This window comes from Rhinatrema bivittatum, chromosome 1, assembly GCF_901001135.1.
Source record: "Rhinatrema bivittatum chromosome 1, aRhiBiv1.1, whole genome shotgun sequence".
Lineage (NCBI taxonomy): Eukaryota > Metazoa > Chordata > Amphibia > Gymnophiona > Rhinatrematidae > Rhinatrema > Rhinatrema bivittatum.
Genome location: NC_042615.1, coordinates 693,644,238 through 693,659,815, shown reverse-complemented (window position 1 = coordinate 693,659,815; position 15,578 = coordinate 693,644,238). Strand labels below are relative to the sequence as shown.

General features: G+C 44.1%; 1 protein-coding gene across 2 annotated transcripts in view; it reads right to left on the bottom strand.

The window, feature by feature from the left end:
* PDE8B (phosphodiesterase 8B) overlaps positions 1 to 15,578 on the bottom strand; it is a 382,442-nt gene that overhangs the window by 179,555 nt on the left and 187,309 nt on the right. For both annotated transcript variants that reach the window (XM_029575379.1, XM_029575388.1), the window contains exon 6: positions 14,155 to 14,212. In XM_029575379.1, the coding sequence (XP_029431239.1) occupies positions 14,155 to 14,212 (58 nt within the window). The remainder of the gene's footprint in view (positions 1 to 14,154; positions 14,213 to 15,578) is intronic.

Below are 15,578 nucleotides of genomic sequence, written 5' to 3'. Positions count from 1 at the left end.
AAGGTCTTGTATCATACCATACATTAGTGACCATAATGGAAATTTATACACTTTCAAGAGAACATATGGCACCCTGCCTGACTATTAAGGGAGAGACTTGCACAGTTTCAACAGCCGGTGAATATCTTAAATCATGAGGGGACAACATGAAAGGATTTTCTAAGTACAAAATCAGTACTTCAATTAGCGTTTGGATATACCCTTTCCTAAGACAATAAATGGTTCTAAACTTTGCCCTTATAGCCTTCAAACTGGTGTGACCCTGGTCCCAAAACTGTGACCTTTACTTTCCACCTTAACAGTTACAGGGGGTTGAACCAGGATCCTGCTACCTTAAGAAATGATGTCACTAGTGACATCTAGTGGGTGTAAATGGCAAAACTTGCAGTTTTTGTGAGTTTCCAAATGAGAAAGGTCTGCTATAATTGCTGGTGCAAAAGCAGATGTATGCAGCTTTCCTCAAGGAGGGAGCAAATTCACTACTGTACTCCTATGCCAATGGCCTCTAACCTGAAGAGCCCATAGAGGTCCTTGGGGAACAAGGAAAGGAAATTCGGTCTGCTGGAAGTCTCAGCATTTATCTCAACCCTCAGAATTAAACAGAGCATCTGTGATTGATGATGAGCTATACTGGATTGCCGGAAAATGTATTATCAGGAGGAGATTTATTGTGCTGCTGTAATGTGTTGCTGTTTGTTTTGAACCATTTTGCTGTGGAGGCTGTGGCTTGACAATTGTACCCCAAGTTTATGTGTTTTGAATAGATTGGCAACAATGGAACCACCACTACTAACAGTGGACTGAACTCTATTCCAGAATTTGTGTTTGTACGAGGTGAAACAGAGGGCATGGGGATTACCATCCTTACCCAATTAACCTTGATTCTTTTGACACACTGCAACATCATTCTTTGCTTCAGCAGCTATGGGGGAGGGGAAAGGGGGTATTGGATTCAGACCACCGCCAACACTGGGCCCTGACTTTTACGGTCTGGGATACTGATACGCAGACATTAGGGAAAAGAGGCACAGGACTACTTCCATAGCCAAGTCCAAAAGCAAAGCATGTTCAAGCAGCACTGTCTGAATTATCAATGTGGCAGACCCCCAGGTCTGGCCACCAGATGTCCCTGTCTTAGAACACACTTTAAAAGGAGCTATCCATCCTCCTCAGTCCCTCCCACCCTGAGGGTCTGGACAGGATGCCTGAACATCCTCAGTCAAAATAGGCAACTCAGAATCCGCCCTTCATGCCCTCTCCCAGGGAGTCCCTCATGGCTCCTCCCTCTCATCCACCCTCTTTAACATATACCTCACCCCCCTCTGCCAACACCTATCCGATCTCGGCCTCAAATTCTTCCTATACGCTGATGATATTCAAATCATCATACCCATTCAGGATACCCTAACAAAAGCATTGGACCATTGGAGAAATTGTCTTGCCTCCATCAATGCTCTACTCTGACCTTCACCTAGCTCTTAACGCATCAAAAACCGAACTGCTCCTCATCTCCCAACAATCACCCCCCAAACCAGCCATCACAAATGATCCTGCCTACCATACCTTCACAAGGCAGCCCGACGCACGAAATCTAGGGGTTCAAATAGACCAACAACTGAACCTAAAAAAAACATACCAATCTGATCCTCAAGGAAGGCTTCTTCAGACTTAACGTCATGAAAAAACTGAAACCATTACTTCATGCCGGTGATTTTCGCACCGTCATTCAAGCCACCCTCTCAACAAAAATGGACTACTGTAATTCCCTTTTCCTAGGCCTCCCATACTCTACAATAAAACCCCTCCAAATGCTGCAGAATGCAGTAGCGAGAACCATCTCTAACGCCCGCAAATATGATCATATTACTCCCCTCCTCAAGAACTTACATTGGCTTCCTATCCCCTCTTGCATCTTATACAAAACCCTAACACTGACACACAAAGCTATACTCTCACACAACTCTAACTGGCTCGTTGATCCATTCTGCCCGGTACAATCCAAAAAGTCCACCAGAGCCTCCAATAATGGAACCCTCCACGTACCCTTACTAAAAAGAGCTCACCTTACTTCCACAAGGGAACGAGCCCTGTCCATTGCTGGACCCACGCTCTGGAACTCCCTTCCACCCAACCTCAGGCTCGAGACCTGCACCTCAAAATTCAGAGCCAACTTGAAAACTTGGCTTTTCAAGCAAGCCTATCAACAATAACACCCTTCTCACCCCTTGCAAACATACCTGAACCACGTAAACACACCCAAACCACCCACGCAAACCCCTCCTTACACCCGTTGTACGTAGTTCTTATTGCTTCTCCAATTTGTATATTCAATGTTAATTTATTTGGCTATCTATCATCTGCTACAGAGTAGCCTGTTTCCTATGTTCTTTCAACCTTCTTTTTCACAGTTCCTTACACTCCCTCCCCATCTCCCTGTTTAATGTAACTATCTTTCCTATGTTCATTGTTTTGATGTAAACCGATATGATGTTCCCACTAATATCGGTATAGAAATTTAATAAATAAAATAAATAAACATTATTTAGCTCAGCCATTTTAGAACACCATGGGTTCAGTTTGAAGAAGCAGTTAAAGAGTAAGGATGTTTCAGTTTTAAACTCTAGTGAGGCTCCCAGCTTCACCCAAATGGAGTTTCTGTTAGAAGTGACACCTCATCATGCATTCCCTGCCAGAGGGTCCTTCTCCATCTAATTTACAGAGAGACATTTTATACCTGATTCCCTTTTGGGGCGAAAGGTCTCCTTTCAGGGGACCAAAGACCTGTGAGCCTACTCTAAACCCTGGGTGGGCAAGCACCGACGATGGATCCTGCTGCGAGAGGCAGTGAAGACAGTAGATGTATCCAGTTTAACTTCTGAAGTATTTTTTTTGGACTTGAACAGTGTGGGGAGGATTTTGGATCCCCTCTCTCCACAGGGATTGCAGTGCTGAGGTAGCCTGATCCCAATGATGTTTCCCTATGAGAAGTCCCCCTGAAAGAACAACCAATGAAGAAAGAACAAGATCGGGAGATCCCATCCAGATCCCCATCCAAGGGACTAAGACTGACATTTTGGTGTGAAGTGGGGTCCCCTCCAATAGGATTCCCAGATAGCCGCTGGGTGAGCTGTCTACATTAAAATCACCATAGGAGTTCTACCCAAAGATTTGATTAAAGGACCCCTACCTACAAAGGAAGATACACTTGTACCAACTGTCAGATGTAAATACACACTTCTGAACAATGAACTTTAATTTATGATTACAAATCAGTAAACTTTTATTTTAACACCTGCTCCTGGTCCTGTCTATTCATTACAGCCTTTCACCTCATGGGAGACACCTAGGGTCTACATACACTAGGAGCAGTACAACATCATCTGGTCCATAAGCGAGAGCTTACCCCCATAAAAGAATCCCCTCCCCCCTCAGGGATTAGGAGCAGCCTTGATGAGTAATAAATTAGTTTGTGTGCCCTAGCACTTAGAACACCCTGCTAAGGGTTACATCAAGAAGGCTGCTTACCCCGTAATAATGTTGCTAGCAGTAATTTTGTTATGAGTTTGACAGTTGCTTAGTTTTGACTGTAAATATTATCCCCTTAATATAAGGCTTGGGGGTATCCTGCACAGAGCGGCAGTTACTACTCTTAACAGAAACATGGGAGTAACCTGCACAGAGTGGCAGTTACTATCATATGAAACTTGCTGGGTAGGCTGGATGGACCATTTGGTCTTTTTCTGCCATCATTACTATGTCACTGTGTGAATGTTTTCAGCAGCTTTGTTCTTTTGTGAAGAAGCCAGCCATTTAGAAGAGAACTTTGTTAGATGCAGAGGGGATAGCTCTCCCTGTCCAATGAAGGATTCATATTTGACCAGGTCCACTACACTGACTGCTTGATAAAATTCTAATAATAACCCTGTGACAGAGTATACTGACAATACCCTCATTCTATCTTAAGGAGCCCAGTTCAGGCTTTTAACCCAGGATTCCTTAAGGCAGAAGGCTACAAGGGATTCTGGGTGAAGGGGGGTTCCTTTCACCCTGCCTTAAAAGCCCAGATCTAGAGAGCTTGAAGAGGGAGCTGATAGGACCTCATGATACACTCAGACAGTGCTAGTTGTGCCTGACGCAAGATGAGCTACTATCTTGATTCTTGTATCTTTGAAGCACTATCAATAAATACCTGCATCATATCTAAGTTGGTCCATTCTTATTGAATTCCTGAATGATTCCTGTGGACGCAGCAGGCCAGAATACAAACCCAATAATTAAAGGGGGGTTTAAAACCCATCCACCAAGCACAGGTTACACTGGAAAGTGATCTAGTTTTTAGCATTACCAAAACATGCAAGTTTTCCTAGTTTGCAGACCAAAAATATACAATTAGTAGGCCTACTCATTCTTGATATTTTACAACCAACCATATTTAAGGTTGATAAGATTCAGAGTTGAGAACCTCCTGGTCTAAATAAAGGGAAGAACTGAGTTCAAACAATGTAAAACTAATTAGGCTTTCTTTCATGATGATTTATGTTGTGAACTTGCCCGTGAGGAGCACGGGCAGGTTCCCTACCTTGCCGCGGCCAGTCGGCCGCTGGCGCTGTTCCCTCCGCGGCAGTCGTGCCGCTGTGTCCGGGCTCCTCCCCAGCTGCCTCCTGTCCTGCGCGGCAGGGTCGGGCCAACGAGGGCTCTCCCTCGTGGCCGGGACCACCGCTGCTGCTCCTGCCCTTCAAGACACGGTTAGGACCGTCCTTGGGGACCTTGGACGGCAGGAAGCCGTCCTCACCGATGCCGGGGTCTTCGGCCGGCAGGGAGGCCGTCCCTGCCAGTGCCTGCTACAGCCCGGGTCCTTGCCCGGCAGGGAAGCCATCCCTACCGGTGCCTGCAGCTTCCTGCTCTTCCTGCAGCCTGCCATCTCTCCACCTTCATGGCAGGGCTGCCTTGCTTCTCCTCGGGCCTTCCACGTGGCTGGGAACGCCACCAACGATCCTGCTCTTCCTCCAGCTCTCCTTAGGTGCGGGCGCACGCCTCTCTCCTGCTTTTCAAGGGCCAGCCAGGTGTGGCCCTCTGCTGACCCCTCCCTGGGCGTTGCCCTCTTTAGCCCTATAAAAGGGCTCAGCGTCCATTCCAGCTTTGCCTTCGCAAGAAGTTAAGACATTCCTGGGATCCTGCTGTCCTTCGCTCCAGGAGTCGTCCTTGTTCCAGCACTTCTTCAAGGTCTTGTGTTTCCTGTTCTTCGCTGGAGCTCCTCATCTTGTCCTGTTGTCCATGTTCCAGTCCAGATGTCCGCCTGCTATTCCTGATGTCCGTGATCCAGTCCTGAGGTCTGTCTCCTGATCCTGTACTCTATGTTCTAGTCTAGATGTTTGTTCTCCGTACCTGATGTCCGTGATCCAGTCCAGATGTTTTCTCCTGATCCTGATGTCCGTGATCTTGTCCAGTTGTCCTGAACCCCTGGTTCCTCGTGCCACTCTTCCTGGCATGCCATGTCGTGGTCCACGACCAGCCCCATGGGCGGGCTGTGTAGGGCGCTTCATGGTGCAATGCCTTCCTCACTTCTGCAGCACTAGCCTCTGGGAGACTTCCGCTTCTGTCCTTATCCCTGGTCTACGGAGTCCCTTGTGCTTGCTCCGTCCATACCAAAGACTCTGCCAGAATCTGTACCATCAGCGTGGTCCGCGACCAGCCACTGGCGGCTGAGTAGGGCGTGCCTCGGTGCAGGCCTCTACAGCTTCTGAGACATGTTTCTTTTCATTGCTCTACATTCCGTCTAGAGGCTCTTCGAGTCCAGCGTGGTCCGTGACCAGTCCCGCGGGTGGACTGCGTAGGGCGCGCTGCGTCGCAGTCTCAACCCAGTACTTGCCTGAGTCTTCTGAATGCCTTGTACCTCGCCTGAGTCTTCTGAATGCCTAGTACCTCGTTCCTGAGTCTCGTCTGTGCATCCAAGTACCTCGTTCCTGAGTCTCGTCTGTGCACCCAAGTACCTCGTCCCTGAGTCATTGTCTGAATCTCCATGTTCCGGTCTTGCTGCCCTGGCCTCCATCCAGCTTGCAGCTTCTTGCCGTACCCTGCGGCAGGTCTGAAAGGGCTTGGAACATTTGGAGGACTGTTCATAAGACCACCATTGCGTTGCTGGTCTTCCGAAGCATGCAGGTCCGGAGGAGGGTTAGTATCTTCAGTCCAGCCTCACTCCTGTCCAGCCCATTCTCGGGTATGCCTCGCCTGCCACGGCACCTCTTCGGAGTTCCTCTGGGGTCGAGCCGTGGTCCAAGAACACACATCCCCTGGTAAGCGGAACCGCTCTCCTAGCACTTCACAACATTTATAAATAATGAACTTTACAATCAAAATCTTCAAGCCATTTATGCACATAAACCGGTAAGTGCATACGTTTATACACTCTGGGGAGAGGTGCAGAGTTGGAATTTACATGCATACTTTCTGATTTTAAAAAGTATGCGTGTAAGTTAATCTGTACAAGTTATACCCTCTGAATAGGAGGTGTACCTCTGTGCGAGTTAACCTGGGGCATACCAAGCCTGTTATCTGCAGATTTTCAAAATTAATTTATGAGCATAAGTTCATTTTGTAAATTCATGGAAAAGTTTGTATGTAAAAAGTTCACGTAGACTTTATTCGACCAGGTTTACTTTTAAAATTACCCATTTATCGAACTGCAGTGCAGCCATGTTATGTCAACAGAATATTATCTATTTCAGCATTTATTTCATGCCATTACCCAGCATGCCTTATAAGACCTTATAAGGCATCAAGACAACAGACAGCCAGAGACAACAGAGAAGTGAAGGAAACAAACTGCATGGGGGTTTAAGGACAATCTGGATGGAAATGAAAGATTTGAAGTATTAAGGACAGAACATCCTGGATATCTGGAGGGAACTTGTTCCATAGATATGAGTCGAGAAAAGAAAAGGGACAGGAGAAGGAGGCAGCTTGTTTAGCATATGGGGCAGTAAGATGTGTATGGTTAGAAGAACAAAAGAAAATGAATTAGTACAATAAAGGAAGAAGGAGATGGTAAAAGGGAGATCATAAATACATTTGTAACCTCACCCCAGTGAGGCCATAAAAGATTTAGTTTTGACTCTTTGGATATGGAGCCTTACCAGGCTAGCTTGAACACAGTCTCTTACGTCCAGGGCCTGAATTCTTTGTCAAGTTGTGGGGGGGGAAATTACTTCCGAGGCCCATGTGCTAAGGGTGACCCTTTGATGTCTTTTGTTCTCTTCCCTGGGAGAGGGGTATCTATATGTCCCAATGTGTGTTGAGAATGGTAAAGAAGACCACTGGCGTCATTGAGTTTGTGTCCAAAAACAAAGTCTTTACAGTTGAAATTTGGTGGAGAATGGCACAACAATTTCATTCACAACACAACAGAATCTTTTACTTTTAGAATTTCTTTCCTCAATCTGTGCAGAAATCTCTGGCACCAGAGCCAGGGAAAGTTCTACCCTCCAGGGTTTGGAAAATTAGAGTCCCCAGGTGGACAGGGTATCCCTTATATGAGCAGGACTCCCCTTCCGAACTGGCAAAAATATATAGTTACTATCTCTGTAGCGAGAGATAAAGCAGACTTGCTTACAACAGGTGATCTCCAAGAATAGCAGGATGTTAGTCTCACACATGCGTAACAGCATCAGATGGAGCCCAATGTGGAAAACCTATGTCATAGTTTCTAGAATCTTTGCAGGGCACACTGGGCATGTTCAGCATGCCCTATACCACGTGTCCACATGGGTTCCCTCTTCAGTCTCAAAACATAGAATTACGATGAAAAAATAAAAAATAGGAGAAACCCAAGTCCACAGGATGGCGGGTGGGTTTCATGAGGACTAACATCCTGCTGTCCTTGGAGAACATCTGTTACAGGAAAGCAAATCTGCTTTCTCCAAGGACAAGTAGGATGGTAGTCCTCAAAAATGGCTGAATCCCTAGCTACAGGTTGCTCCCCAACAGCATGGATTTACCCAAGGTAAGTCTTGCCTCACAAATCTACTTCATTTTTTTGAAGAGGTTAATAAATACGTGGATAAAGATGAACCAGTAGATGTAGTGTGTTTGCATTTTCAGAAGGTATTTCACAAATTCCCTCATGAGAGGCTTCTAAGAAAAGTAAAAAGTCATGGGATAGATGGCGGTGTCCTTTCGTGGATTACAAACTGGTTAAAAGACAGGAAACAGAGAAGGAACAACTTTCTCAGTCGAAAAGGATAAACAATGGCGTGCCTCAGGGATCTGTATTTGGACCGGTGCCATACAATATATTTATAAATGATCTGGAAAGGAAAAAGGACAAGTAATGTTATCAAATTTGCAAATGATACAAAATTATTCAGAGTAGTTAAATCATAAGCGGATTATGATAAACTGCAGGAGAACCTTGCAAGACTGGAAGACTAGGCATCCAAATGGCAGATGAAATTTAATGTGGACAAGTGCAAGGTGATGCACATAGGGAAAAATAACCCATGCTATAGTTACACAGTGTTAGGTTCCATATTAGAAGTTATCACCCAGGAAAGAGATCTATGCGTCATAGTGGATAATACATTGAAACTGTCAGCTCAGTGTGCTGCAGCAGTCAAAAAGCAAACAGAAAGTTAGGAATTAATAGGAAGGGAATGGTGAATAAAACGGAAAATGTCATAATGCCTCTGTATCGCTCCATGTTGAGACCGCACCTTGAATACTATGTACAATTCTGGTCGCCGCATCTCAAAAAAGATATAGTTGCAATGGAGAAGGTACAGAGGAGGGTGATCAAAATGATAAAGGGGATGGAACAAATCCCCTATGAGGAAAGGCTAAAGAGGTTAGGGCTATTCGCCTTGGAGAAGAGATGACTGAGGGGGGATATGATAGAGGTCTTTAAAATCATGAGAGATCTAGAATGGGTAAATGTGAATCAGTTATTTTCTCTTTCAGATGATAGAAGGACAGGGTGGCACTCCATGAAGTTAGCAAGTAGCACATTTAAAACTAATCAGAGAAAATTCTTTTTCACTCAGTGCACAATTAAGCTCTAGAAATTGTTGCCAGAGGATGTGGTTAGTGCAGTTAGTGTAGCTGGGTTTAAAAAAGGTTTGGATAAGTTCTTGAAGGAGAAATCCATTAACTGCTATTAATCAAGTTGACTTAGAGAATGTGAGAAGAGAGGTTTTTTTTCAAATTTTGTAGAGCAGATGGCTGAGAAAAAAAACAAAGAATGAAAATGTAGACAGAAAATAAAGGGGGAAAATAAATACCACACATAATTTCCCTGCCCAGTTCCACAAATATGGTAATGAACTGATTAGTATTTAATATTTTTGTGAGCAGCACAGAAGCATTAGAAGGAAAGATTTGTCTTTTTGTGGCTGACACTAAGAGCTGCAACAGAGAGGACATACCTGAAAGAGTGAGGAGTATGAAATGTGATCTAAGAGAGCTTGAGGAGCAGTCAAAGATTTGGCAACTGGGATTCAATGCCTTAACAGAGAGCTGGCTTTCCCCCTGAGGATACAGCTTCAGTTGCTGCTCTCTCTCATGGTGGGTAACTCTTTCCCTACACACCTCACCCAGTAGGCCATGGTGGTAGTGTTAGACTGCTGCTCTCCCCCCTCCTGAAGATGTCAACCTTTTCTCCCATCCCAATCCCACTCTTTTTCTTCTTTTGAAGCCCATTCCATCTGCCTATTTACTCCACTACCTCTCTGGGTAGCTGTCATCTATAGACCTTCTGCTAAATCTCCCTCCTCCTTTCTCACTGACTTTGATTCATGACTTTCCTTCTTCATTGACCCATCTTCCCCTTCCCTTATCCTTGGTGACTAACTTTCAAGTTGTTGACCCCTCTAATCTTATGCCTCAAAACTCCTTTTTTTAACCTCTTCATTTGATCCCCATTCCTCAGCTCCATCTCCACTTCAGTCATCCCCCCATTGTGTCACATCTTAAATATATCGCTCTTCACTGCTACTGATCCTGCTGCCTTCAAACATACTGTAATCATACCACTCCTTTAAAAACCCTCACTGGATCCTACCTGTCCTGTCAACTATCATCTTATCTCCCTTCTCCCTCCAAACTATTTGAACATGCTATTCACCACTGCTGTCTAGATTTTCTTACATCTCAAGCCATTCTTAATCCATACCAGTCTGGTTTTTGCCCTCTACATTCAACTACCCTTGCCAAAGTTTACAATGATCTGTATATGGCTAAAGCCAAATGTCTTTATTCTGTCCTTATGCTTCTTGACCTGTCTGCTACTTTTGACACTGTTGATCACCATCTACTCCGTGATACTCTATCCTCGCTTCGATTTCAGGACTTTGTCCTCTCTTAGCTCTTTTCTTACCTCTCCCATCGCACTTTTAACATTCTTCTGGTGGTTCCTCCACTACTGCCATTCCACTATCAATTGGTGTGCCTCAAGGTTCTATCCTGAGCCCTCTCTATATATTAATTCCCTTGGTATTCTGATTTCCTCTCATGACTTTCAATACCATTTTTATGCTGATGACTCCCAGATCCACCTTTCTATACCATACATTTTACTAGAAATCCAGTTCAAGATCTTGGCCTGCTTGCTTGACTTTGCTATCTGTATGTCCCATCACCATCTTAAACTCAAGATGGCCAAGACAGAGTTCCTTACCTTCCCCCCAAGCTCACCTCTCCCTTCTCTGTTCCTGTGGATAATATGGTCATCTTCCAGATCCCATCAGCCGATAACATAGGAATAATCTTTGACTTCTCCATCTCCTTCTCTATGCATATCCAAAACTCTGCTAAAACTTGCTGTTTCTTTCTCTATAACATTGCCATAATCCATTCCTTCCTTTCTGAACACACACTACCAGAACCCTTATCCACTCTCACATTCTCTCCCACTTAGAACCTGCTCCTCACAGGTCTCCCGGTAAGCCATCTTTCACATCTGCAATCTATCCTAAATTCAGCTGCATGATTTATCTTTCGCCAAAGTCACTACGCTCACATAACCCCTCTTCTGAAGTCACTACTTTGGCTCGCTATCAGCTCCCATACACAGTTCAAGCTCCTCTTTGTCACATACAAAGACTTTCACTAAAGCACCTTATTACCTCTCCTCTCTCTACGCCCCTCCTCGTACATTCTACTCATTGGACAAGTCACTCCTATTTGTGCCCTTCTTCTCTACTGCCAATTCCAGACTCTGTTCTTTCCACCAGGCTGTGCAATGTGCTTGAAATTGTCTTCCTGAACTGATGTGTCATGCTCCCTCTCTCACTGTATTTAAATCCTATCTAAAGATGCACTTTTTTGAAGCTGCTTTTAAATCTTTGGCCTGATTGTCTGCTTTTAGCCTCATTAACTAACTTTTTTTTCTTTTTTAAGCATTGTCTCACTTTTTGAAATACTCCAAGTTTCTTGTTCTGCATATTTGTCATTTGATTATAAGCTCTATTGAGCTTTTTTGTGTGTTTGTCCAACGCTGCATATATTGTGTTGTGCTATAGAAATGTTACCGGTAAATAGTAAGAAGTAGTAAGAAGAACAGAGTCCTGCATCTGAGGCGCAAAAATCCAAAGGAGCTATACATGATGATGGGCCAGAGAATGATGTGAACGGACTGGGAAAGAGACCTCAGGGTGATAGTGTCAGATGATCTGAAAACAGTGAAGCACTGTGACAAGGTGGTGGCTAAGTACAGAAGTATGCTGGGCTGCATCAAAAAGGCATAACCAGCAGGAAAAAGAAGGTGATATTGCCCCTGTACAGGTCATTGGTAAGAACTCATCTGGAGTACTGTGTTCAGTTCTGGAGATCATATCCCAAAAAATATAGAGACAGGACTGAAGCAGTCCAAAGAAAGACAATCAAAATGGTGTGGGGTCTGCATCAAAGCCATATGAGATGAACCTAAAGGACCTGAATATTGTACGCTGGAGGAAAGAAGAGACGGGATTATGATACAGACATTCAAATATTTGAAGGTTATAAATGATGCTTGAGAATCAAGCCTTTTCCAATGGAAAGAAAACTGTAGATTTAGGGGTCATAATATCAAACTCCAAGGAGACAGGCTCAAGAACATCAGGAAATATTTCTTCACAGAAAGGGTGGTAGATGCATGGAATGCCCTCCTGGAAGAGGTAGTTAAGATAAGAACTGAAATGTATTTCAAAAGAGCTTGGGATAAACACAGAGGATCCCTAGTGGGCTAAAGGATGGAAATGAAGATAAGGCGTAATCTGCATTGGGGTAACCTGCATGGAGTGGCAGTTACTACCCTTGACAAGAAGGCAAGGGGGTAACCTGCATAGAGCTGTAGTCACTGCCCTTAACAGAATAAAAATAAATAAAAGAATAAATAAATAAAGCGTGCTGGGCAGACTGGATGGACCTCTTGGGTCTTTTTCTGCTGTCATTTACTGGTACCTTGTTACTATGTTACAAATGCAAGCCATTCAGCTCATTACAAGCTGAAATCAAATAAAGCAACTTGCCTCAAAACTCACAAACCACAATATTTGAGTGCTAGGCAGCATTCCCTGGGAGCATCAGGATGCTAACACATGTCTCAATACTCCCAGGGCTATGATTTAAAGGGGCCCAAATGTAGCAAAATAATCCCGGTGATTTCCCAAAAACCCATGTTACACCCATTCCCTCCCTGGGACCCCTTCATGCGGCCAAATTCCAAAAATAAAAGTTTACCACAATGAAGTTATGGCGCAGGCCCCATCCTACCCCCAAGCTTCCCCTTTTTAAAAAAACATCCCTCCAAGAGTCTGGCCCATCCACCCAACCCAGCCCTCCCCTGGGCTTTACCAAAGTTTCCCTGGTAGTCTAGTGGGGGCCCGGAGCACCCCTAGGCTCTGGATCTGGCATGACCATTTACCAAAATGGCGCCAGTCGACAGATACCATGCCACTCTCCCCATATTTATGGCGGCCCCACAGCCCTACTAAGTTGCATTACTGAGGACCGCAGTTTAGTAAACCCACAGTATTTCAGCTGACATAATCTAACATAATAAACTCTCCAGAGACAAAAGACATATCATCTGCCGGCCGCCATACTGTTAGTTAGGTAAGGCCTAGTGTGGGGTCGGGAGGATGAGGGTCCAGGCTCTCAGAGGGGGGTGATATTTTTTAAAAAGGAGAGGGGGTTTGGGAGGATGGGGGTAGGGCCTATCCTGCAACTTCAGGAAGTTACAGATTCATTTTTTGACTTTGTCCACCTCTAAAGGAGCAGCATCAAGGATATGTCTGGGGTCTCGAGACCCCAGGGGTTTTGCTACACTTGGGGGGGGGGGGGGGTTACTTTGGGCTGAATGGCCTCGTTAATTGATGGTGGCCCCACAATGCAGGTTCACCATTACAAAGTTTTGGCAGGGGTCTGCTAAGTCATAGTATTTTTCCCCACAGTATTTTCCCTTGGATAGAGAAAGCTGGTAGCTTAAAAAAAAAAAAAAAACAACTTAAAAATAGTGAAGCTGAGACCATCTACTCTGAAGTCAGAGGATTTTGCCTTATGATCAGAACTATCTGCATGCCCATTCACACTCACACCTTGAAGGTAGAAAAAACATTCTTTTCATCCTCCTTTCTGCTCTATCATCTGCCAGAGTCTAGCTAGCTACCTACAATGGATAGCAGCGAGAGCCACTGACATTAGTCATTGCAACAAAGCAAATATAAAACCTGCAGACTAAAATAGCATTCAAGAGATAGATGTGCATCATTTTTAAAGCATTTCAATATGCAAATAGATATTAAATCTGTATTTCCCTAATCATGTCCTACCCATATGGATACATGTTTTTCTGAACTGAAGTAAAATGTTACCTTTCAGCCAACAAGGAGGAGCTTTCATTTAAAATTAATGGCATGCCATCATCTCATATAATTTGTGAGAACGTGTATCCACTGGCCATATTAATCGCTACAACCGCAAGCTATTTTTACATTCTATTCAAATAAGTGCGATCAGTATGCAACATGGTATAATTTAATTATCCTGTTCATGTGCTGCCCCTTTTTTTTAAATGTTGACAGGACATTTTTTGGACCATGGACATTGCACAGTAGACACCGCGCTGACAAGTCTAGATGATTAATCCCTGAAAATCAGTAAACTTAGCTATACAGTACCTACCCTATTAAAGCCCGCATGGAGAAGGGAAAGGACAGACATCTCTTCTGGGTCACCAGATCTATGGGAAACAGAAGACGGTCACTTGGCTGACATCATCTAATATACAGTTCCATAATTTAACATAGCTACACAAACATGGGACCCAATGAATGGATGAGCTTACACCAAACACACTGAGTGCTCTTCTGCCTCACATTTTTGGATGTGCTAATTTTTGCTACAAATTTCTATATTCTGTTCTATTTATAAAATACTCATTCAATAAATCTAATAAATTAGTTGATGAAAAATGTTATTTACTATGAGAGGAGACCCTAAGTCAGTGAGGGGTAGTTTTGTAACACTGCACGTAAGAAAGAGAGCCAAAAGAACATGTTAGTTACACCAACATTCAAAGCGGACTTAGGCGCATTAAGTCCACTTTGAAAATTATCCCACCAGATCTGCCCACACACATTTAGACCTTCTATTTAGTGTGCAGAAATCTTTCGGGAAAATTCATGGGCCTACATTAGAATTTTCTAAAATATACATGCAAGCCCACACTCCTCCAACTCAACCCCCCAGGAATGCCTCCATTCAGGCCTGGATTTATCAAAATGCACTAAATATCGCATGTGATAGAAAAAGGGGCACGTTTTATGGTAATAGGCAGTTTATCGCAATTTGCGCTAATACCTATGCGAAGCGCTAAGTTATCACAAATTGCAATAACTTTTTTGCACCCAGGTAGAGAGTCCATCAAACTAGGTTGAGAGAAATTTGCACCAATCTCATCTTTGGGTGAGTGTCCTCACTCCGAAGGTCCTCAAATCTTCACAAGAGAGCACTGTGCTGTTCGTACGACTCACTTTGAATGTCAAAGTGGCCCCTAACCCCTACACTAATACCTAAACCTCACCTCGAGTTACTAGGTAGGCTTCCCATAGAGGTATTAATGACAACTCTCTCTCTCTCTCTTATCTCAAAGTGCCAAAATTGTGGATTTCCTACATACAACCACTGGGGGGACCATGTTTACTATCAGGGCCACTGAGGGAGGGAGGGAAAGAGAGAGAGAGACTTTTGAAAATAGGCCCGGTGCGCGCAAGCCCAGTTACGCGCGTAACCTTTTTAAAATATGGCCCAAATTATCTTACACAATAAATTATACCTGCACCAAACAGGGCACAACCTGTGTGGGGCAACGTATGTGGATGCTTTTAAAAATCAAAAGCATGTAAGTCGCCACTCCTCACTCCTCCTCCCTCCACCCAATCATCTCTCCTCGATTATGTGTGTACTTTCATACTCATCGGCCCTTGATTCATTTTGAAAGCGCCACTTAACATACATAGAACTTTTATGCATGGAAGTTGTTTTGAAAATCAAACCTATAATGTCTTGTGTAATGCACTTTTCTCAACCTCACAGTGAAAAGCAAG